The sequence below is a fragment of the Barbus barbus genome (genome assembly GCF_936440315.1).
Source record: "Barbus barbus genome assembly, chromosome: 2".
Lineage (NCBI taxonomy): Eukaryota > Metazoa > Chordata > Actinopteri > Cypriniformes > Cyprinidae > Barbus > Barbus barbus.
Window position 1 is genome coordinate 39,783,173 of NC_136730.1, and position 25,257 is coordinate 39,808,429.

Here is a 25,257-nt window from a genome sequence, read left to right on the forward strand (position 1 = left end):
GGTAGGTTTAGGGGTGGGTTTAGGGATCAGGGGGTGGAGATGGGGTGGGTTTAGGGTTCGGGATGGGTGGGTTTAGGGATCAGGGGTGGAGATGGTAGGTTTAGGGGTGGAGATGGGGTGGGTTTAGGGATCAGGGGGTGGAGATGGTAGGCTTAGGGGTGGAGATGGGTGGGTTTAGGGATCAGGGGGTGGAGATGGTAGGTTTAGGGGTGGAGATGGGTGGGTTTAGGGATCAGGGGGTGGAGACGGTAGGTTTAGGGGTGGAGATGGGGTGGGTTTAGGGATCAGGGGGTGGAGATGGTAGGTTTAGGGGTGGAGATGGGTGGGTTTAGGGATCAGGGGGTGGAGATGGTAGGTTTAGGGGTGGAGATGGGTGGGTTTAGGGATCAGGGGGTGGAGATGGTAGGTTTAGGGGTGGGGATACCTACCTAGCGTGGGCTTTTTGGAGTTTGAGATGTTTTTGGCATGACATTTATGCATGGATTCTAACCTACAACTCCAGAGCTGTACCCGCAGCCTACTACACATGGTCATCTTGGAAATAAAAGTGTTGTTTTTGTAATCCAATGAAACCTTTTACATCTCAATCTCAAACCTCAATCATCCCAAAGCCACCGGATCCTTGTGCTTCACGAGATGAAGGGATTTTACAGGAGTGAACATAGAGCTTTTCTCTCCAAAGAGCCTTTTCAGGCCTAATAAAGGCCAGGATTGCTGCAGCTCAATGAAACGGTGCACTCTGAGAGGGCCACATGCTCCAATTTCAGGCTCCTGGCACACAGGGAAATCATGCTACAGATTTGCACATTGACCTACCATTTTTAATGAGCTCTATGTATGTGTAAAATTACAGGGGTCTCTGACACATAAACTCACAGGCAACAGCACAAGGGGAAGTAACTTTAGAAGAGGAAAGGCACATGACAGAGTTTTAGTCACAAAGGTTCAGATGAAGGCGTTTGCCTCACAAGTAAGCATTGCCATATGTTTTGTGGGATATTTGTATACGGGTTTTCCAGTACATTAGCACATTTATGAGAGCGATAAGAAACACAATGCATAAAAGAAACTGTTATTGTGTACACGCAACCTCAGTCACCATGGTAACATTTGTTTTTGTATCGCATGAGGTATTTTTGGACCTCTAGGGACGCTAACGCAGCGTCGACGGAAAAAACTACAACTCCCTACACGTCTCACCGGGGACCGGAAACTCGCTGGAGAAATTGGCGCTGATCTACCCCCGGCCCATCTCCACTGCTCTTCCTTTCGCGCCGGTAGCCGACGAACCGAGCGTCCATGTGCTTAGCGCCCTGGAGTTCATAGATCACCGAGCCTGAAGAATCCGAGCCAGACCGCCACTTTGTGATGGATCTCAACTCTTTGATCGAGGCCCTTCGGGGCACCATGGACGCAAATTTGCGTGAGGCCGCAGAGAGACAACTGAACGAGGTAAAGTGATCCGATGGTGGTGCGCCTCGGGCCTTGCGCAGCAGGAAGGCTGTAGCCGCTAATAAATCCCGTTAAAAAATGTGTCTCTGAAAGCATTTTTGTTGGCGTATAGCCCTTCAGTAACACATAATATGAGCTGCTAATCTATTAAAGCCCAGAGATCATATCTTTTTTAACGTTATTTTTAAGCAGCCCGTGTCCGCGTACTACGCCACCGCGATAATGGCTCGCGCAAATGTGATCGCGTTAAACGAACGATACGGCGCTTAAATGTAACGTGACTTTGAAAAGGTGATCAGAATACACGAGGTTGTATCCGTCTCTGTTTTAAGGTCTTATTCTGATGTGTCTTAAGTGTGTTAAAGCGGTTTATTTGGAGTGCGCGGTATGTGCTAGCGCGAGAGATGCTAGGTGCTAGTCTCACGTGTCAACATGAGGCAGGAGGCTTGTTGTCATTTCACTCTCTTCGTAAACCCTTTCACCGACTTAACTTTCAGAATATCTGATGATCGTATTTAAGCAACTCGAGGACCGATTTCGATGCTCACTAATGTGTTAAATCGCTATTTGAGTAGTTTTAGGCCCGTTGCATTAGCGAGCTGCGTCAGTGTTTTAAAAGTAACGTTACTGTGGTGCAGCGGATGATGATATAATGATAATTAGATAAATATCTCATTTGATAGTGTCTCATTTGTTAGCACGAGTTACTGTAGTAGCTAACATGGCCAGTAAGCTATATTTCGTTAAGAATGTATTAATGTTTGTTAAAAATAATCTTAATACATTTTAGCTCACAGAAACTTTAGAAATTTTGGTTTGAAAATTGTCTTAAAGTTTTGAAATTAATTTAAATACTGTGAGTATTGTTTATTGTAAGCTCATGTTAACTTATTTAGTTGACTAATGTTTATAAACGAAACTTTATTGTAGTTAAATGTTAGTTTATTTTTAGTAGACAGTTATTGACAATCATAATAGTTGTTCCAGAAGTTGTTTTTTTTTTAGTATGTACTAACATAGCAATACTTTTTTTTTTTGGTGATATATGGTGACATGGTATTTTTTCCCAAGGTTTTTTTTTGAAGTGCCAAACTAAAAAGTACGTTGGTACATGTTTCATATTATGCCATTGCTGTACCATACCGCCACGGTACTTCTTGTGTAAAAAGCCAATAGCTTGTTATTGCCAAATGTGTGATGTAAGGGTAGTTCTACAACAAAGTTGTCTAGTTACAGCAAATTTGTCATGAAATATCATAAAGTAGTTACAAAAATGCTGACTTTCCAAGAACAGGGTTGTGAACTATGAAGATTTAATTTATCTTATTAACTGAAATTTAGCATCCTTGTCATGTGTTCTTGTCTAAAGTAATGTTTCAATAACCAAGCTAGTGCTCTTGATTTCTGTGATGTGTATTAGTTTGAGACCAGACATTTTTGGTAGCTGGCTTGGCAGTTTCCTTCACTGGATCTGATTTTGTTCTTGCTTTGCTTCTTTTGACAGGAATAGATATTAATTAAATTGTTAGACAACTTATATTGTGTGGTATCTAGGTGCTTGAGTTTGTTTAGTAGTGTGAGACCAGTGTGAGTCACATTTAGTGGTAATCTGTATACTGTAGATGTTACCTGAGGATCATGAGTAAGACAATATACGAGAGATCGGCCTGTATGGAAGTCTTTTGTTTTTGTTTTTTCCCAGTTTTGTGAAATTTTATACTTTATCTTTCATATATGAGAGAGAGAGAGAGGATTGTTTTCAATAAACTATATATATATATATATATATATATTGTGTGTGTGTATATATATATATATATATATATATATATATATATATATATATATATATAAAATATTATTTATTTGAGGAACAAGAAGTTTTTCTAGATAAAACTTTTTCTTAGGGCCTAGTGTGAGTTCTTTTGACAAAATACTAGTTTTAATTACAGGAATGTTATCAAGGTTATTTAGGAATTATCACAAATTGTATTGTCACACGTTTTGGGGGCCTATGGGTCCAAAAGGTTGTGAACCCCTGAAGTCGAGGATTTACGCCTGCTGCGGTCTCCTGTGACACAGTCACTATCTGGCCGGGCTCCAGGCGGCCCATGTGGACAGCAGGCTTGGATTCCTGTGTGCTGACGCTTTGGTGGTCGGGTGAGAATGCTGTCATGGCATTTCAAGCTGCGTCCATTTATTCAGAGCTTGTTACAATGGAAACATCACGGTACAGTCTGTATTTGTAAAAACATATTCGAAGGAGGGAAAACACACCGAAATGGCCATAAATGGTGACGCTTCGTAAATTGTAGTTAAGTTGGCTTGATGTCAGTGGTTCTTTCCACAGAAATCTTCGCTGACTAGTGCATTTTGTATGTTTATGGTGTTTGATATCAGAGGCCAGAAGTAGATGTGGTGTTTATTTGGAAGCGAACTTGAAGGACTTCCCTGAAATGCTGTTTCGGTTCATTCAGTGGAGCAATACAGGTCTCTTTGTAAACAGCTCAGCCTTTCAGTTAATATAAAGTCTGTTTCATGCCGCACACTGAAGAACAACAGCTGTATTTGGAAAGTTATTTCTGTTTTTTTTTTTTTTTTTTTTTTTTACAGTAAAAATATTTATCAGGGTAATTTGGGAGTTATCACAAACTTCATTTTCATGCAACCTTTTAATGATCTTGATTCAGTCAAATGCTACATTGTGCATTTCGTACATTTGTGATTTGTTTTCTGCTCCACAGGGCCATACCCAGGTGAACTTTGTGTCTACACTACTGCAGGTGACCATGACTGATCAGTTGGATTTGCCTGTACGGCAAGCAGGTACGGTTATGGCTCTTTAAGACCTACATTCTCGTCCTTTCCTCAGCAGAGACCAGCGTTGCTCTCAATGCTGCTGTCATACCATTTAACACATTCCGGCGTTGAACTGCACACTCAAACCCTCTCCTCTGTCAATCTATGACTGTCCCTGTTCCGTCTTTAGTATCAGATGTCAAATGTTGACCCAGAGCTGAGTCATTCTGTCACCGTGTGTTTGAATACAGATTCAAGGGAATTCCAAGGGTGTAGTTGTTACATTTGGTCTTGAAAATTTTCTTACATATATATTCATATTTATGCTTTAGATGACCTGCTGTAGAAAATACAAATACCCACTGTGGAACAAAAGTGTAATTGTGGCACAAAAGTATAATTGAATCTGTACCGACCTAGAGTGGGTGGATGTTTGCTTTTGAAATGCCTCTGTGTTGCTCCGTGACAATTTTTCATCTCATTCTGTCTTTTTTTTCTGTAGCCAGACTGTGTTTTGTGACTTTATAAATGACAATTATCAAGAAAAATAATAACAGAGATGGGAGGTGCACTCGCAGTGCATTCTTCAAATAGTTTGTACCTTTACAATTGAAAGATCTTGATGGGTAGAGTTTATTTCTGAGAGCTGTTTTTTTTTTTTTTTTTTTTAATTATCACTTGAAGAATTATCACTTGGTTTTCTCTTCTTTTTTTTTTTTTGCTTAGCCCTATGACTTTCATAATGTGGAAAAGACCGACAGAATCCTGACATCCAGTCTTTAACATCATCCAGTCTAAGACCCCGTTTACTCTAGTGCAGATGTCTCAAACTCAATTCCTGGAGGGCCGCAGCTCTGCAGAGTTTAGCTCCAAATCACACCTGCTTGGAAGTTTCTAGTGATCCTGAAGAGCTTGATTAGCTGGATCAGGTGTGTTTGATTAGAGTTGGAGCTAAACTGTGCAGTGCTGTGTTTGAGACCAGTGCTCTAGTGCGTTTTCGTTTTAAAACGCATACAGAACTGCTTGTAGTTTCAGCTAACCCATCACTTCATCACAATCTCACCTTCCAGTTAGGCTCATCTACCATAACTCCCTCAAAAACAACCAGAAACCTTGGAGTTGATAAGCTGAATTTCTCAGACCACATTGCTAAAACTGCCCGGTCCTGCAGATTTGCATTATACAATATTAAGAAAATCAGGCCCTTTCTCTTGCAACACAACTCCTTGTTCAGGCTCTTGTTCTGTCCAGACTTGACTATTGCAATGCTCTCTTGGCAGGTCTTCCAGCCAATTCTATTAAACCTCTACAATTAATCCAAAATGCCGCTGCAAGATTAATCTTTAATGAGCCGAAAAGAACGCACGTCATGCCTCTATTCATCAATTTGCACTGGCTACCAATAGCTGCTCGCATTAAATTCAAGGCATTAATGTTTGCCTACAGAACCACCACTGGCTCTGCACCCCTTTACCTAAATTCATTACTTCAGACTTATATGCCATCTAGAAGCTTGCGTTCTTCAAGTGAACGACGCATTGTCATCCCAAAGACACACAAAAACACTTTCACAGACTTTTTCATTAACTGTTCCCATCTGGTGGAATGACCTGCCCAATTCAATCCGAGCGGCCGAATCCTTACCCATCTTCAAGAAACGGCTAAAAACTCATCTGTTCCATCTTTACTTGACCCTCTAACTCTAGCACTCTCTATTCTAATTTTATTTTATCTATATGTCTTTTTATTTAAAAAAAATTAATAATAATTATCTGTACTGCGTTAGGCTAACCAAGACTTGTAATAACACTTGCACGTTGTTGCTCTTTTGTTGGTTATGTCCTCATTTGTAAGTCACTTTGGATGAAAGCGTCTGCTAAATGACTAAATAAAATAAAATAACTTTTGCTACGGTTACGCCTATCGTTTACACTGCTTTCGAGGTTGAAAACGGAGACTTTTGAAAACGATGGCGTGGCTGCTCACATTCTCTCTGCGTATCCTTGATGACTGTGTAAACAATAACAGCATGCTCGTTATTGTACCCATAGATATGTATGGGTAGATTCCCCATTCCACCGCTCCAAGCACGCAGATGCGTCCGCCATCTAAATAATAGGGCATCTACCTTTACATATCTATGGTTGTACCTGAATGAATGGTCATGTGACGTACGTATTCAGTTGTGTAGTGTAGCGGAAACGCCAATGTAGACGAGGATAGTTTTCATTGTAAAACGCTATTTTAAAACAAATTCACTAGTGTAAACGGGCCCTAAAACTAAACTAAACAATTTACTATAAAGCAGAATGAAAATCAAGGAGTAGGGCTGTACAGTTAATCAAATTGACGTCTGATGTTTTGTTTTGAGGACTTAACGTGAACTCCATCTCCATAGCCAATCTGAGAATTACTTAATTAGCCTTTCACGGTTTCATTTGATTGAAACCTGTTGTCAAATATACACAGACACTCAAAGATCTTCACTGAAAACTGCCAAAATTAAGCTTTTACGAAAAATATATTACTACTGTGTAGTAAAAGGTACTTCAGAGTTGAAGGAATCGCACAATTTTTTTAATTCATACAGTAAACCTGTGTTGTGCAGCAATTTATTTGACAAACAATGCCATGTTTTGTTCTAAAGGAATTGTCATTTTTAATTTGATTACATTTTAAAGATTGATTAGGTTTATTAAATTAGGTTTTAATTTAAATAGCCTGGTTTAGGATGATAAAAAATAAAATAATTTGGGGGAATTTGGAAAAAAATAAAACGTTTAATTTCACCCTGTTATATGGTTAAATTTATTAAGTTAGTAATTGGTGATGTTCAATTGATTAGGCATTCTTTTTAATAACTAATATTTAATTAAACCATTGAAACTGAATCTAGAATAATTAAAATGGAAAGCACATGAATTTGCAAAAATTACAGTGGATTTCATTGGACTCTTAAATACTGCACAGGGAAAACGTGTTACTTTGAACACAGCTGTAAGGAAATTCTGAAATATGGTTTTACAATAAAAACTTCTACAAAAGGCAAGAATCATCTTTGCATGCTCTACTCAGGGCTTTTATTTATTGAATTATGCTGCATGCAAGACATCATCTGGCTTCAATGTACTATTGTGAAGTGGTTGGATTTGCTCTGTCATCAGCCCTTAAAATGAACAATAACCTCACCACTGTTTGGCAGTTTGGTGATCACATGCCCAATTGCAGATCACGCCATTAGATTTGGGATAGAGGGGGGCATGAGAAGAGTTGCTGATTTAGCAGCAGCAGGCAGGACTACTCGTTTCCAGCTTTATGACCCGGTCTGCCTTCAGTCTGCTGTCTGATTCTCTCCGGTCTAACTCATCCTCCCCATCAGCTAATGCTGGTTACATATTCAGCACTTACGTTGACAACTTTGTGTGCTAAATATGTTCTACATACGTGGTCTGTGGCTCCCTGTGAGGACTTTTTTACAACAGGAAGAAACTGAGGCTCCAGATGCTGAGTGTTTTTAAATATGAAAAAGCTGCTCTCTGGAGAGTCCTCAAATGCACCTGCTGGGATCTTTCAACAGATGCACAGCTGCATTGAGTGCCTGACATAGCTCAGGCTTTCTTAACCTCACATGGGCGTTCAAACAGAGTGTGTTAACCTCATCCTTTCATTGCATGAACTGGGCTAGGTTTCAAGGCCAACAGGTTTTCAAATGCGTTCAGAATAGAAGGTATTCATGCTTCTCATGCTATTTATATATTCTGCAGAAAGCATTATGCTAATATTCCAGTATTTTATATTTGTTTAAATTTTTCTGGATTCCATTTTGTTTAAATGATTTTAGTCATTTTGATTTAATCATTAAATAATTGCCAAATGTTGTGACTTGTCCTGAAAATTCCAATTTTATGACTTTTTTTTTTTTTTCTTGGCAATTTGCACTGTGATCCATACAGCCTTTAGGACTGCTGTCTCTGACCTCCTGTTGTGGTATTTTTAGGTGTGATCTACCTGAAGAACATGGTCACACAGCACTGGAATGAAGGAGATAATGCAAACACTGAAGGGCCTACCAGTAATATCCCAGATGAGGACAGGCAGTTCATTCGAGAACACATAGTGGAGGCCATCATCCAATCCCCAGAGCGCCTCAGGTAACACAGCGGTACATGTACACATGGGGGGAGGGGGGTCACTTTCTTTTATAACCTTTCATTTTCTTCTCACTTTCATAGAGTGCAACTCACGACTTGCATTCATCACATGATCAAGCATGACTACCCTGCTAGATGGACGGCTATTGTGGACAAGATCGGCTTTTATCTGCAGTCTGAAAACAGTGGCTGCTGGCTGGGCATCCTGCTGTGCCTCTACCAGCTGGTCAAGAATTACGAGTAAGAGAGCTGTGAAACACTCACAGGTGGTGTTCAAACTGAGCATGATTTCTGAATGGATTTGAGAAGCCAGGCTTTGGCACAGAGTGTCTGATTTGATATTTTGCAGTTGCTTAGATCAGATAAGTTTAGACAATGTATTCAGTTTTCATTGGTTGCTATGGTAAAGATGTAGGCATCAACATGATGCCAAGTAACACTGTTCTAAAACGACTGAGTGGTAGTTGAAAATGAACACTGGGAAATTCTGGCATAGAGAGAAAGAAAAATTGCATGCTCGAAGACAGTAGTGTGTTCGACCAAAGTCCCTTTCTCAGCAATGTGCAGACCGATCGCTGTATGACATTATCAAAGCACCGTGAGAGCTACAGAGAGCAGATGGCTCCACATGCTTTCGAATCGTTCTTGCGGTCCGATCGGTCTGCACGGTGCTGCCTCAAATCGAACATGCCTCATCTCGCAGCCAGTCTGTTTTGACGGCACATTAACACTCACATTCTCATGTCGTCAGCGTGAAAGTTAAGCAGACACAAAGTTCGCAATTTGTAATACAATATTGACTGTTTTCGCTGACGAAGTTTCAATCAAAGCCACAGCCGAACTGTTTTGTGTCTCCAAGCAACACAATGGTGTTTTGATACTGAATGAATCCACGTTTTTGAACGAATCAAGTGAGTCAATGATTCAGTAACCCATTCATAAAGACAGTAGCGGTGGTGGCAGACAGTGGCGGTGCCCCCAGACCCCCGTAACAAGGTTTATATTCCGAACTGTCACCTATTTGACCTCTTGTGGGTTTGCAGGTATGGATATAAGTCTCTGTGTGTTTTTTTTTTTATTTTAAGGTATAAGAAGCCTGAGGAGCGTCAGCCATTGGTTGCTGCCATGCAGATCTTTATGCCCATGTTGAAGGAACGATTCATACAGCTGCTGCCGGACGCTTCCAACGACTCTGTTCTTGTGCAGAAACAGATCTTCAAGATTCTTTACGCTCTTTTCCAGGTATTACAGTCACGTCTGATACATGTACAGAAGCTCACAGCTTTTACACAATGAAGCCTTTGTGGTTTGGGTCTCATGAATTAATTGGTCTGTTTTTACAGTACAACCTGCCTCTGGAACTGATCAATCGCCAGAATCTGACTGAGTGGATGGAGATTCTGAAGACTGTCGTGGACCGAGATGTTCCTCCAGTAAGGATGCGCTCTGTTTGTAATGCATGTTGTGTTTGGGCTCACATGGGAGTTTAGTATAGTGGCAGGGTTGGTTTTAATTATCTTTTAGGGTCTGTCAGTAGGCTGTGAGTGAACTGTGTGCGTAGTGTCCATCTGCGTTTAGTGCTGTCTCCGGTCTGTGTCTTATAGGCTGTGAGACGGTTCTCACGCCACACTCACAGCCACAGATCCACTGGAGCTCATAGTACTGGCCCAGTGACGTCTAAACGACCATCCACCACTGGCCAGCCTCCATAGTCTCCTACAAGATCCAATAAACTCCACTTAAAGATCATGAATTGATGGCTATGTTCAGGAAAAACATGCTACCGTTTCTGCATTATGTATACTGTGAACGAAATACATAGGTGTGGCATACTACAGTTTGGAAAGTTTGTTACATTTTGCTAACTTTTTTTAATAGTAAGCAGTGTTCAGTTTTGTCGCTTGTGTGTGTGGCTTTGCAGGAGACGCTTCAGGTGGATGAAGACGAGAGGCCCGAGCTGCCCTGGTGGAAATGCAAGAAGTGGGCGCTTCACATCCTCGCCCGGCTCTTCGAAAGGTGCAGTACTAACATAATATCACTTCCTCCCAGGAACGCTAAAGATTTCACAGATGACTCATGGTCCATTTGAATCCTGGCCCACGCTGAGCAGTTGGAAACAGTAGAGTAGTTATTTTCAGCTGAAGGCCTTGTGTGTTTCAAACGGTTGCTGGATTTTCATGCATGTTTTTGCCCCAAGGTATGGCAGCCCTGGCAACACAACCAAAGAGTACACGGAGTTTGCAGAGCTTTTCCTCAAGGGTTATGCCGTGGCTGCACAGCAGGTAAACCGTAGACTTCAGTAGATATTTCTGTGGGTTGTTGACATGACGTGTGTTGAGATAACTGATGATTTTTGACTGTTTGGTTCTGATAGGTACTGTTGAAGGTGTTGTATCAGTATAAGGAAAAGCAATACGTGGCTCCCAGAGTCTTGCAGCAGACACTGAATTACATCAACCAGGGAATCGCACACGCCGTCACCTGGAAGAACCTAAAGCCACACATCCAAGTATGTAGATGTTGTTATACGTGTTTGTTTATATTAGTATATTGCTTTATTATATATTTTTTCCCTAATACTAAAGTTGCAATGTAATGCAAGTAGTGACATATGCACATTTTAAAAAGGGATTTGGGAATAGATATAGGAAGGTCTAAAAGAGCTTTTGCAGTAAATTGTAAAAAGGGTGTGGGGTTTAAGTGGATGAAATATTGGTGAAGTCCAGCATATCTCGCTAGAGAAGTCTGACTTTTTACTGGAAGGCTGAGTTATGACAAGCTCCTACAAACTCAAAAAATAAATAAAAAGAATCAAGAATGGAATAATCATTCACAATAAGATCAATAACATGCATTTAGAAAATAGAAATTGTGAATTTCCATTGCCAATTTTGGGGAAACCAGTATGAACCATTACAAATGAAGTAAAATATAGTTAGAGATAATAAAGGTCAGGGATAGTTGACTCAAAAATGGCAGTAGTTGTCATTTACTAACCCTTAAGTTGTTCCAAACCTGTATGAGTTTCTTTCTTCTATTGAACACAAGATATTTTGAAGAATGTTGATAACCAAACTGTTTGGTTACCCACATTATTTAAAATGCTTAACAAAATGAAGAAATAAACTCGTATAGGTGTGGGACAGCTTTAGGATGAGCATTTGATGATAGAATTTTCTTTTTTTTTTTTTGGTGAACTATCCTTTAAGATATTTTAAAGCTTAAATATTCTCCATAGAAATGTCTTGGTCACAGAATCAGTATATTTGATTGATTGAAAAGTACCCTTCAAAAGAATTGATTCACAGAAATAAATCCGACTTCTCTAAAACGCTGTTTTATCAAGTGATGTCTAAATCAGACATCACAATAAAGTCACAAGTTGTAGGTAGCCAAATTAAAAGGTGCATTATTTGTAAAAATCAGTCACTCTTAATTTAATTTCTCTTAACCTTTGTTGGAGCTACTGAAGTACCTGAGTGTTTCGCCGGTAATGAGCCATAAGTGGCTGTGCATTTGATTTTGATTCAAGTCCATTCTTAACTGAAAACCTCTGTAACCAGTGTAAAGTTACTGTAAAGCACTGCCTCATGTTGTCACACACATAATCCAAGTTCTTGGTATACAACTTGAATGTGTCTGGTTTCAGGGAATCATTCAGGACGTGGTGTTCCCCCTCATGTGCTACACAGACAGCGATGAAGAGCTCTGGCAGGAAGACCCTTATGAGTACATCCGCATGAAATTTGGTTAGAGCATCACCTTATTTGTCTGAACTACCAAAAGTTTCTTTGCGCAGAAGACCAAAGCCAAATATATCTGGTCATTCTTTCTCTGCTTCCTCTTAGATGTTTTTGAAGACTTCATCTCCCCCACCACTGCAGCTCAGACGCTTCTCTTCACTGCTTGCAACAAAAGGAAGGAGGTGGGTGTTTGGAGGCGCCATCTGGCATGATGAGGCCTATGATGTGACTGTTTGGCTGAGTTTTGTGTATCTCTTACTGCCAACCTTCATGTATCCAATCAGCACCCTGCGGCTCCTTCCATAGAACTGTTGGGTGCTTCTGACGCCAGGTGGAAAGAGCTTCTCTGTCATCTCAAAGAGCGGTGTCTCTTATTTATTATAAGAATTATAGTTTTTATTAGGGCTGCAACTAACAATTATTTTGATTAAGGTGGTGATTTACTCAAACATTTTTAAAAAGCCGTATTTCACTTTCTGTATACGCATGCAATGCCTCTTTAATGTAGTCCATCTGAATGCACATTCAGCCTGTGTAACGGAGACTTGCTTGCTCTCAGGACAAATATTTATGCAAAATGTAAAAACTGACTGGGTTTTCTAACATTCACAGAATAGAAGTAAAATGTAAGTTATGCACAGGAGAAAATGCGATTTCCAAATGCATTTAATGGCAGACAAATCTGCCAGAGCTCTTGACAAGCCATGCTGCATTGTATTCTTAAGCTTTTTTGAAAAGCATATGATGCATTCTCATGTTTTGAATAACTTGGTTCTTTTTCTGCAGCCATTCACTGTGTGTCATCGGCTATATTTGTCCATAATGCACTACTGCAGAGTAATGTGACTGACAGATGTTTTCACTCACGGACGCGATTAATCGAGTCAGATTCGTTGTGGGGTTTCATCGATTAGTGGGTGCAGTTATAACCAAATTGGTAGGAATTACTTGATTCCACACCAGTTTCGGGTTATTACTAGTGTTGGACGATATGCTCAATTTTCATACCATCCTATTGTCAGCCTGTGAGATTGCAGATACACGATATTATCATGCTAATTTAATTATTTATTTGGTTTCATTGCCGGAAAGTGAACTCCAGCGTAAGGCTAAAAGCAGCCTAATGTTTTTAATATGACTGAATTTGTCTTTAACATAACAAATTAATAGAAATATTGTAAGTCCCTAATTATAATGCTTACATTTCCTTAGTTATTCGAAAAGCTACAGAAAACGAGCAAAGAGCGTCATCACAAGCTCAATCTAGCGCGAGTTTGTTCTTAATTCACTGATTAACACTCCTGTTATAATCAGTGAATAAATAAATCTTATACTTAACATCGCATATGTATCTGCACTTTGTTGTTTATGATGAGATAATTTGCGTAATAATTCAGTCAGCGTGCGCATAACAACTAAACTCTTCTGTTTCAGCGATGACTCATCTGAACGCCTCTGATTGGCCATTGCTTTCATAAGCTACCCATAATCGTGTGATTGGTTATAACGTTCAACACTGTAAAAGGAAATATAATGCAACAAATAAGCGCTAATATTAATTAGATGGTATTACTAGCATAATAATAATAATCGTCGTTATCGTCAAAGGCATCAGCCACAGGTGATATCTCTCACTGTCTTTGATACACAATACTGTCGTCTATTGACACAACCCTAGTTACTAAGCTAGTTTTAAAACTGTCCCACCTTTATATTGGATCTTGCGTATTCATGTACATGCTCTATTAGATCTTTCTCAGGTGTGTAAGCACCGTGGGAGTTTTGAAAGTGCCCATCGCTTGGCTGTGGGTGGACGGTGTGCGTAGTGTCCATCTGCGTTTAGTGCCGTCTCCGGTCTGTGTCTTACAGGCTGCGAGACGGTTCTCACGCCACACTCACAGCCACAGATCCACTGGAGATCATAGTACTGGCCCAGTGACGTCTAAACGACCATCCACCACTGGCCAGCCTCCATAGTCTCCTACAAAACCTACACATGACATGAATCATGAGGTCTTGTGGTATTTTGAATTTTACGTTAACCACCTTTGTTGTATAACAGGTGCTGCAGAAGTCCATGGGCTTCTGTTATCAGATACTCACAGACCCGGCTTGTGACCCCAGGAAAAAAGACGGCGCTCTTCATATGATCGGCTCGCTGGCTGAGATTCTTCTCAAGGTGATTTTGTAAAGATATAATAATGCAATTAATAACAATAAAAAAAATAATATCATAGAAAATCTTAGCTGTTTTAACTTGTATACTAATAAATGAGCTTATGACATCATTTATAATTTAAATTAAAAATTTCAGTACCACAGCAAAAACTACTTGACCAACTAATATTGAAGAGATGTGAATAGTCAGTAATAAAATGACCAAAAAACAAAACAAATAATTTACAAGCAGTAGTACAAATAAATAGTAATAGTTTAAAATAAAATAGTTTTTCAGGTAGTTCTAACAGTATTACAGGTGGCAGCAGATATATTGGGCTGCTGTCATTTTAAGACAAAATTCACAATCCAGTGTATTCACTTAAGACAAATGTTTGAATTTGTGTAAGACAAATGTTTGAATTTGTGTATAACAAATGTATATTTCAAGTATTTGGTGTTTGCAAATAGTTCTGCATTTTCTTGTGCTTAGATGGTCTAAAATAGCTTGAATGTTTAGGCAACACTTAAAAAGCAGCATTGGTTATTCTAGGATCTAACATCCTGATTAGTTGTATTGATGATTTATTTTTTTTCTTCAATTAGAGGAAGATCTACAAAGACCAAATGGAGTTCATGTTGCAGAATCATGTCTTCCCTCTGTTCCGCAGTGAGCTGGGTTACATGAGAGCCAGGGTGAGAGATGTGCTCTTTGTAGTCAGTCTTATTAAATAATTCGGCCATTAGATAAAAGCAACGACTTGAGTGCTGTAAAGTGACGACTTGTCTTAGTTCATGGTAATTCTGCCTCTAGGCCTGCTGGGTTCTTCATTACTTTTGTGAGGTCAAGTTCAAGATTGACCAGAACTTGCAGACAGCCCTCGAGCTCACGCGCCTGTGTCTGATCAACGACAACGAGATGCCTGTTAAAGTGGAGGCTGCCATCGCCCTCCAGGTCCTCATCAGCAATCAGGAGAAAGGTAAGATTTCACTCATTTGTTTCTCTTTTTCTGTTCAACGCCTTCCTCTTGCATTAGCTGAATTTCAAAATGTTTGATTTTCCTATCAGCCAAAGATTACATCACCCCCCACATCCGGCCCGTGATGCAGGCCCTCCTCCACATTGTGCGTGAGACAGAGAATGACGATCTTACCAACGTCATCCAGAAGATGATCTGCGAGTACAGTGAGGAGGTCACACCAATCGCTGTAGAGATGACCCAGCATTTGGTAATAGCCAATTAAATTTTAATTTCACTCTATAAAGCCTGACACATGAAATAACAGTCCTAAAAATTTTATTTTTGAAATGGAAGGGTTTATTGAACCTTTAGACAAAAAAAAAAGTATGCATGTGTGTAATTTAGTTGGGATCATATTTGGTAAGAGAAAAGTAAAGTAAGTTTTCTACAGTAAAGAATATGGAGCTCATACTTGAGGGGAAAAAACTACATACAATAATCAAACTGCATATAAATATCAGTTGTCACCCTGTATGTCCCAATAATGTCTTAGTAAGATGATATTTAAATACTTCATTTTATGATCATAGCCAAAACATGTAATGCAATACAATACAATGATTGGGAGAGACAAATGAACATTTCTTCAAAAAAAAAAAAAAAGTGTCATATTTGATACATTAACATGATTTTTCTGAAATCAAGTAAAAGTTACTTCAGTTCAATAAGTGTTCATCTTGAAATATTACTAATGATATAAAATGGAATCTTGTTTAATTTATGAAAATCTGTAAAGATTTCACAGAAAAGGTGGACGTTTTTAGAATTATACCAAAAGACCGTTTATTTGCTAAAAAAGTATAAACTATCAATCAGACAAGTAGTAGACCATATACAACAGGTTTTCCAGCAATGTTTCTATATTATTTAGAATCCTTGGAAATGTATAAAATATTATGCTGTAGGTTTTATAGGGCTGCAATAATTTGCACAAAGAGCTGTGGTGAATCAACTCGTAAGTAAACATTCCTGCTTGATTCCTCTCTCAGGCCATGACCTTCAACCAGGTGATCCAGACAGGGCCTGATGAGGATGGAGGTGACGATAAAGCAGTGACCGCCATGGGCATCCTTAACACCATTGACACATTGCTGAGTGTCGTGGAGGACCATAAAGAAGTGAGAAAATAGAAACATGGACTGTGGAAGTTCTTACTGTCTTTCTAGCCTGTAGCACCCTGCTGAATTACTTCCAACCGCCCACAAACACGAAAAAAAAACCATGTACGCCAACTTCTGACAAAGTGCCTCACTGACTAGAGAGCATCTTTAAATAGCCTTGTGGAAATCTATATACATTTATATTTATACACTCCTCCTTTGCACTGTATGCAGTTTCATGCTAATCCCTTTGCAATGAATTTGAACTGAATGCTTGTTTAAAAATGTATGAATGTCATTTATTTATAGAAGGTATCAAACCATGTGGAGTTTGGAGAGACATGGGGCAAGCACACTTTCAGATAGCACATTAAACATGCTCTTCAGTATTTGCTTACTTTGCTGTCACCAAACATTAGTGGTAATATTTGTGATTCTGCCATTGTATGGAGAGAGATGCCACTGTGCATTAACACTGCTGATTGATTGGTTTCAGATTACCCAGCAGTTAGAGGGCATTTGTCTGCAGGTGATCGGCACAGTCCTCCAGCAGCATGTCCTTGGTAAGTTTCACACAGTAATGGAAAAACCAAAAATGGCTTTGTGTGACCTTTTGGTTGTGTATTGATTGTTTTGGATTAATTTTCCCAGAGTTCTACGAGGAGATCCTGTCTCTGGCCCACAGTCTGACGTGTCAGCAGGTGTCCCCTCAGATGTGGCAGCTGCTCCCTCTGGTCTACGAGGTCTTCCAACAAGACGGATTTGACTATTTCACAGGTGCAGTGTCTGGCATTTGCTTTGCATGTTCACTTGATTAACTTACTTTTTAAATTGTAAACGATGATTGCACAAATTTGCAAGTGTGATAATTGTTTACTTTAACTGATAGATATTAAAATAATTCCTCTCGTACCCTTTTTATTTCAGATATGATGCCACTTCTCCATAACTACATCACAGTTGACACAGACACACTCCTGTCTGACACCAAATACCTTGAAATAATCTACAGTATGTGCAAAAAGGTACAGCAACTTCAATGCAAACCAAAAGTGAAGTCAGTGGCACTTTTTTTTTTTTTAACAATGTGTGTATAAAGAAAGTACTGAGTAATATAAGGTCACTACTTAATATGGGTTAAGTTTAAGGTTTGCTTCAGGGTTAGTACCTTTTTACTCTATGTAGTATATACATTTAGAACAGGACTGTAAAAACAAAGTGCTACCGTAAAGTTTCTAACTTCCTTTAACTTGAAGAAACTGTGGTGATATGACTGTGCTCAATCAGATTTTGTCAGGAGACCCAGGGGAGGACCCAGAATGCCATGCGGCCAAGCTGTTGGAGGTCGTCATTCTACAGTGCAAAGGTCGTGGTATTGACCAGGTGTGTTTCCTGAATATTGTCCATGTTACAATTTGCGCCGCAGACCTTATTTCAGACATTTAACCAAAAACCCATTCAAAAAAAAAAAAACATTGACTTCATAAAATCTGGAACTGGAAGTGTTGAAATGCAAATTTCTGGGATTTGAACTCTCTTATGAAAACATAGGCAATAATGAAAATGTTCATCTTGGTGCCTGTTTCTGCAGGTTGTGCCCTTGTTTGTAACGACCGCTTTGGAACGTTTGACACGTGAAGTGAAGACCAGCGAGTTGAGGACCATGTGTCTGCAGGTGGCCATTGCTGGCCTCTATTACAGCCCTCCTCTGCTCCTCAACACACTGGAGAATCTGCGCTTCCCCAACAACACCGAGCCCATCACCAACCACTTCATCTCCCAGTGGCTCAAAGACATTGACTGCTTCCTCGGGTACACACTTCATACCATTTTCATACCATTTTCTGACATCTAAAGAGCTCAAACATTTCTCAGGACAAAACCGAAAGTTCAGGTCATTGTAAAATGCGATCTGTGTTTGCAGGCTCCACGATCGAAAGATGTGCGTGTTGGGACTGTGCGCTCTAATGGATCTTGATCAGAGGCCACAGGCTGTCAATCAGGTCGCAGGACAGATCCTCCCTGCAGCCATTCTCCTGTTTAACGGCCTGAAGAGGGCCTATGCCTGCAGGGCTGAACATGAAAATGACGACGATGATGAAGAGGATGGAGAGGAAGAAGAGGAGAATGGTAAATGAGCTTTACCAAACCAAAACGTCTTATCTATGTAGCGGCAGTATTTCAGTCTTCTGAATAAAATGAATGAGTAGTTTTATGGCGCTTTTCCACTGCATGGTACGGTTCACTTTGGAGGATTTTCTTCCACTGGGTACAGTACCTGGTACTTTTTTCAGTACCACCTCGACTGAGGTTCCAAGCGAACCATACCGTTACCAAAACGTGACGTGTAAACTCTGCTGATCACTGATTGGCTGGTGAAAATCGTCACTGCGAACTGTGAAATGAGACGGTGGAAAAGCACCAATAGATATTTAGTCATTTAATTATGCATTGCCTTTTTAGTAGGGTTACTGTGTACCATTTTTTATATGTAGAACAAATACAAAAAAGAAACAAATCAAACATTAGTGAGATCTTAAATATCTCTGTATACTATACAGTTTGTTTGAAAGCAGTTTCATAGTAATAGACTGGAAAATCGGTTAATTTTGAAGTGTATCAATTATGAAATTAAATCCAATTTGGAGTTGGATCAAATAGTCAAGCTTGTATTTCTTCCAGTTAATTTATTACTTTGAAAATGGAATGTTTAATCGAGTGAATTGGTATATTTGATTAAATTGCTATATTTCCTGCTGTTGTTGAGTAATGAACTGTAATTTTGACACGTGACTCATTGTGTATCCATGCAGCCGAGTTAGGCAGTGATGAAGACGACATAGATGATGAAGGCCAGGAATACCTTGAAATGCTAGCTAAACAAGCAGGAGAGGATGGTGACGATGAAGACTGGGAGGAGGATGACGCAGAGGAGACCGCTCTTGAGGGTTACACAACCTCAGTGGATGACGAGGACAACCTTGTTGATGAATACCAGATCTTCAAAGCCATAATGCAGAGTATGGATTTCACCTATAGTATGAATTAAATGAGCGACTTGAGTGTTTTACTGACTGACTGCTCTCTTTCCTTTAGATGTCCAGGCCCGTGACCCAGCATGGTACCAGGCGATCACACAGTGTCTCGATGAGGAACAAAGAAAACAACTTCAGGATATTGCAACACTCGCAGATCAGCGACGAGCAGCACATGGTGAGGCATAAAAGCTGGTTGAGTAATTGATTGCGCAGCACTTACTTTTCCCCCTTGACATACTATGAATATTTAAGTTTGTATATTTCTGGCAGACATTTGACCCAAAACATACTTTATGCTAGTCTGTGAAAAGCTAGAAACACTTAGGCTAGGTACACATTAATCTAGATATATACAGGTGCATCTCAAAAAAATTAGAATATTGAGTGTTTTTTTTTTTTCTTGTAACTTATTTCAAAAAGTTCATTACGTCAAGTAAAACACTTCAAAAGTTTTTTTTTTTTTTTTTTTTTGATTAGAACTTACAGCTCATGAAAGTCAAAAATCCAGCATCTCAAAATATTAGAATATTTACATTTGAGTTTCATTAAATGACCATTCTTACAGTATAAATTCCGGCTATCTCTTGTTCTTTTAAACCACAATAATGGGGAAGACGGCTGACTTGGCAATGATCCAGAAGACAATCATTGACACCCTCCACAAAGAAGGTAAATCACAGAAGGTCATTGCTGAAAGGAGTGGCTATTCACAGAGTGCTGTATCATAGCATATTAAATGCAAAGTTGACCGGAAGGAAGAATTTGGGTAGGAAAAGGTGCACAAGCAACAGGGATAACCGCAAGCTTGAGAATACTGTCAAACAAAGCTGATTCAAACACTTGGGAGAGTTTCACAAAGAGTGGACTAAAGCTGGAGTCAGTGCATCAAGAGTCACCACACTCAGACATCTTCAGGAAAAGGGCTACCAAGCCACTTCTGAAACAGAAACTACGTCAGAAGCATCTTACCTGGGCTAAAGAGAAAAAGAACTGGACTGTTGCTCAGTGGTCCAAAGTCCTCTTTTCAGATAAATTTAAATTTTGCATTTCATTTGAAAATCAAGGTCTGGAAGACTGGAGAGGCACAGAACCCAAGCTGCTTGAAGTCCAGTGTGAAGTTTCCACAGTCAGTGATGATTTGGGGTGCCGTGACGTCTGTTGGCGTTGGTCCATTTGTGTTTTATCAAGTCCAGAATCAATGCAGCTGTCTACCAGGAGATTTTGGAGCACTTTATGCTTCCATCTGCTGACAAGCTTTATGGAGATGCTGATTTCCTATTCCAATGGGGACTTTAGCACCTGCCCACAGGGCCAAAACCACTTCCAAGTGGTTTGCTGACCATGATATTACTGTGTTTGATTAGCCAGCCAGCATGCCTGACCTGAACCCCATATGGAATCTATGGGATATTTTCAAGAGAAAGATGAGAAACAGTCGATCCAACAATACAGACGAGCTCAGCAGTGCCACAGGCTGATCGCTTGCATGTCACACATCACTGATGCTGGAGTTTGTGCTAAAGGAGCCCCTGCCAAGTAGTGAGTGCATAAATGCACATACTTTTAAACACAACTTGAACTTTTCTGTTTTGCAAATCCTTTTTTTGATTGATCTTAGGAAATATTCTAATATTTTCAGAATACTGTATTTTTGACTTTCATGCTGTAAGCTCTAATCATCAAAATTACTTTTACATGTAATGAATCTAGAATTTATGAAAGTTTCACTTTTTGAAATGTTACAAGAGAAAAATGTACTTTTTCACGATATTCAAATTTTTTGAGATGCACCTGTATTTGAAGGGGTTTTTGTTTCAAACTCTGTCCACAGCTTTTTCCAAAAGTTACTAGTCCACACTGATACATCACCTTGCTGCACACGTGTAAAACATCATGCACGCTTACTGAGATAATGCCGAGAGACAAAGTTCTCATGCTGTTCTTCTGGCACAGTCATTTATTAGCAAAATATCCCATCACTTATTCATGCGTCAAGGTCACACTTAAAATCCGCATTATTTGCGTTCCGTGGCTTTCTGAATACAGATTCACGCTTCAGGCACACCCGAACCCACCCCCCCAGGCGACATCATTGTCCTTCGTGACGTTTCACTGTAGACATCGTCCGATGCCAATTTGGCCCAACCCTAGACAGCAGTTGCAAATAAATGTTGTCATCTTTGCAGGAGTGCAAGATGAAGGTTGTACAAAATAACATCTTTAGCAACATTAATAACGTGGATAGATGCAACAGTGCCGTTGTACAATATTCATAAAAAATGTATCATGACTTGACAGTTTAACGTAGTCGTTTTTTTTGGGTACCTGTTTTCATCTACTCTACAATGCAAAAACGGTTTTCAGTTGTTTTTTTTTTTATTCGGAAAATTGTTTTTGCTGTACAAAAATGTATTTGGGTGTGGTCAAACGATCAACATTTAAGAAAAAAAAGATGCATTTTCAAATTTATTCAGATTTATGCAATTGTTGCCTTAATATATGCTGCCAAAATGTTACCCAATTGTTCAACCTGCTGATTTTTTTTATCCCACTTTTGATTTTGTTTCCAATTGTTTTTCAGAATCAAAAATGATTGAGAAGCACGGAGGATACAAGTTTGCAGATCCGGTGGTGCCATCCAATTTCAACTTTGGAGGCAGCGCCCCTGGGATGAATTGAGTCATCTCTTTCCCTTCCCCTTTCTAACTGTGACTGAATGTAGTGAAATGAAAACACTTGTGTTGCTCCTGAAGTAGTGGTTCCAGAACTGGTTCTTCTCTCTCACTCTTCAATCTTGACTATCAAATTTGAACAGCACCAGAAGATGTGGGAAGGCAACCAATGCCTGGGAAAACAAACCAAGAACTTGAACGCTAAGCAAGTTGGGGGGGGGATAAAGCTCTGAACAATGTTGTCTAATGGAATCCAAAAATAAGAGGGATACCATAACAGCAGCTCCCACACACATACTACAGGGGCTAATGAATTGAAATTGAGACATAATGTCAAAATCATTGTCACTGTATGGGCCGAAGGGCCTTTTCAAGATTATACCTCTGGCAGTAGTGTGTCAACGTTTTTCTTCATCAAAAAACAAAACAAAAAACAAATCTCATATTGTACATAACTAGCCAAGGCACTTGATTTTTAAGTTGCCTGGTCAAACAACCAGAGGCATTTGTAAGGTGTCAACGTGTATTCAAATGTAGCATATTGGATACTTGTCATAGCACTATGTGATGATGCCTGATCTCTGTAAATTAATGACTAGCACTTTCATATTGTTCAGGTCTCTTAGCCTTCTGTATCAGACTGCAAATTTTTTAACTCAGTTGAAAACTATTTAAGAATTGGAACATTGTTACCTGGACGGTGACTTCTCCTATAATGGTTTGTGTTCAGAGGGCTTCAATAATGGTGTGTGGCAATCATTTGCTGCTTGTAATGATAATGTTTTAGGCTCCAAAAGAAATGCACTCGGTGTTCGATCTGGATAAAGAAATTGTTACAAGCACTGCAAGTCATTGGAGCATGATTTGAGAAGGTCTCAAGCATTTGGTTGATGTATGGATTGAACCATCAGTGTACACAACATTAAAAAAAAAACAGCTTTAAATCTGATATTTTTTTGATTGATTCACATTTTCCGGTAATTTGTTATTCTCCAGTTTCTCCATTATCCCAAAAGCATTGTTAGCCAACTATGCTTTCAGTTTGTCATTGCTAACATAGTTCTACGATTCTGTTTTTTGAATCCATAGTTCCAACGAACATTGATTTGCAAAGTTGTGTGGTTCAAATTGCAGCTCCCGAACTGTGGTTTGAAGTAGTTTCTTATTCGCGTGATGTGGACTTGCACTGATCATGCTCTTGGGCACAATAAGCAAGCTAACATGCAGTATGTTCCAATCGCTTTCTTTTAAATATATATTTTTGTGTGTAAACAATCAGCGCCATGTTTGAAGAGTGAGTAAATCTGTAAGGGAACCCTGGAGGAAAGAGGGAAGCTGTGATAAATCAAAAATCAAATAAAACAACATGACGGTTCAAAAACAGTGAAGTAGTCCTCCGATGCCACATTTGTTAGAGTAGCTTCTCTGAGAAATTATTTTCGGATAAAGCTACTGACTGAACAGTCTCCATATTTTACAGCTGCAATTGTCCTGTAGGTGGCGCTGTCAAGTAACTGCTTAGATGACCTCAGGCCTGGACACCAAAGTGATCAAATTCAGCCTCACTTCATGATTAAGTATATTATTGCCCAGCTCTAATCTGATAAATGGGGTTATAAAGCATGAAGATATTATGAGATTAACATCACAATTTTCTGTAAAACTGGTTTGAAATGTGTTTTGTGAAAAGCTCTATAAAAATACTTTTAACTGGACTTTAACTGGAAAGTTACAGCCAGGTGTTTGTGGCACAGTTACAACTAAATGCTGTAGGAAAGTGGCTCTTTGGGTTCAGGAATCAGAATCTGTGCTACATAAAATATTGATAACTATAGAAGTAGTCTCAAGATTACCTGGCCCAAATGTGAAGAAAATTGAATAAAATCTGTAGTATAAGTACAGACTGACCAAGGATGGCTTTCAGGTATTTGTTCTGGCATCAGAGACCATCTGTTTCCTTTTCATTTGCTACTACAAGTTTGAGCAGGTCAGCTCTCTCGTGGAACACTGAAATAGGAGCAATTTGCATAACTGAAGCCTATAATGCACAGTGTCGTCTGGATTTAACAGGACAAACTGATGAAGCAGCAGAACTGAATTTTAGGGAAGTGGCTCTCTAGCATCAGGAATGAGGATCCCAGCGTTACACAAATTATTTGGTGTATAAAAATGATCCCACCCAAATGTGAAGAAATTCAGATAAGAGCTTTAGGATGTTTAAATGCCATTTTTGTTCAAATCGCTGAAAATGCAAGGGTGAAAATTGAAAACTAGTGCACTGAATGTATATCCAGGCCACGCTGTTCAAAAGTTATGAGCAGAAATGCAAGGGAAAACGGTCAGTAGTGCTTGGAAAGTTTTGAAGGCTATATAGACTCCCAAAATATCTGGCATACTGATGAGTTCAAAGGTTTGTAGTTTATAAGAATGACTGATTGTGGTCTTCTTACTGGTACATGCATGCTATACATCTGTAATTGCTGGGCACCCAAAAGTCTTTTAGTTTCTTCTTTTTCATGGTTATTTTGAATGAGCTTACTGTCCTGTTTAAGCAATATAAGGGCCTGGAAAACAATCACAGACCATTTTCTATATGAGTCCTTGAGGTCACTGGTTGAGCCAGTTGGTATGGTTGAAATTTTCCTAGAACACGGAGACATTTAGTGCATGGCAGCAACTCTGTTTATGCTGCAGGGCATAAACAATGGGGTATATGATTCAGATCCCTTTATGTATCAATACCGGTACACAGTGTGTTGGCTGAATTAGTTGAACATTCCCCAAGTAGTCATTTTACTGCAGGTTGTGTTTTAATTACCCTGCAAGAAAAATAAATGTTTTCATCTGTTATCTATTCAGAAATGCTGATCCCTTGATAGATGTAATGCAATGATGTAGTAGGACAAAAACTTACAGAGGAGTTGCATATTTCATGCTTAATATTTGTAATAATAGCATTGACAAATATTCAAACAGACCTAATGGAAACATTCTGCAAGGTAAATGTCAGGATGAAGCTTTTTAAGATATACAAGAATTATTACTAAGCATCCAAAGACCAAGAGGCATTTTACAATAAAGCCTGAACTGACTGTGACATGGTTATAAAGACGAGTATCATTT

General features: G+C 39.3%; 1 protein-coding gene across 1 annotated transcript; it reads left to right on the forward strand.

The window, feature by feature from the left end:
- The first annotated feature begins 1,208 nt into the window (after window positions 1-1,208).
- Window positions 1,209-23,510, forward strand: LOC306886856 (importin-7). Its single transcript, XM_079444189.1, has 25 exons — window positions 1,209-1,452; window positions 4,197-4,278; window positions 8,249-8,402; window positions 8,484-8,642; window positions 9,488-9,644; window positions 9,746-9,835; window positions 10,324-10,418; window positions 10,600-10,684; window positions 10,777-10,911; window positions 12,052-12,151; window positions 12,251-12,327; window positions 14,208-14,324; window positions 14,909-14,998; window positions 15,117-15,282; window positions 15,372-15,532; window positions 16,314-16,442; window positions 16,921-16,987; window positions 17,076-17,201; window positions 17,352-17,449; window positions 17,712-17,807; window positions 18,016-18,236; window positions 18,349-18,554; window positions 19,238-19,444; window positions 19,521-19,637; window positions 22,044-23,510. Exons 1-25 carry the CDS (start codon window positions 1,369-1,371, stop codon window positions 22,139-22,141), a joined length of 3,117 nt encoding a protein of 1,038 aa, XP_079300315.1. The 5' UTR covers window positions 1,209-1,368; the 3' UTR covers window positions 22,142-23,510.
- Window positions 23,511-25,257: the final 1,747 nt, after the last annotated feature.

Bases quoted from the DNA above. Each gene is read 5' to 3' on its own strand.
- LOC306886856 (XM_079444189.1), top strand. From the start codon at position 1,369: ATGGATCTCAACTCTTTGATCGAGGCCCTTCGGGGCACCATGGACGCA. The intron at 15,283-15,371 runs GTAAGATTTCAC...TTTTCCTATCAG, and splicing joins CATCAGCAATCAGGAGAAAG to CCAAAGATTACATCACCCCC. The intron at 15,533-16,313 runs GTAATAGCCAAT...TTCCTCTCTCAG, and splicing joins TAGAGATGACCCAGCATTTG to GCCATGACCTTCAACCAGGT.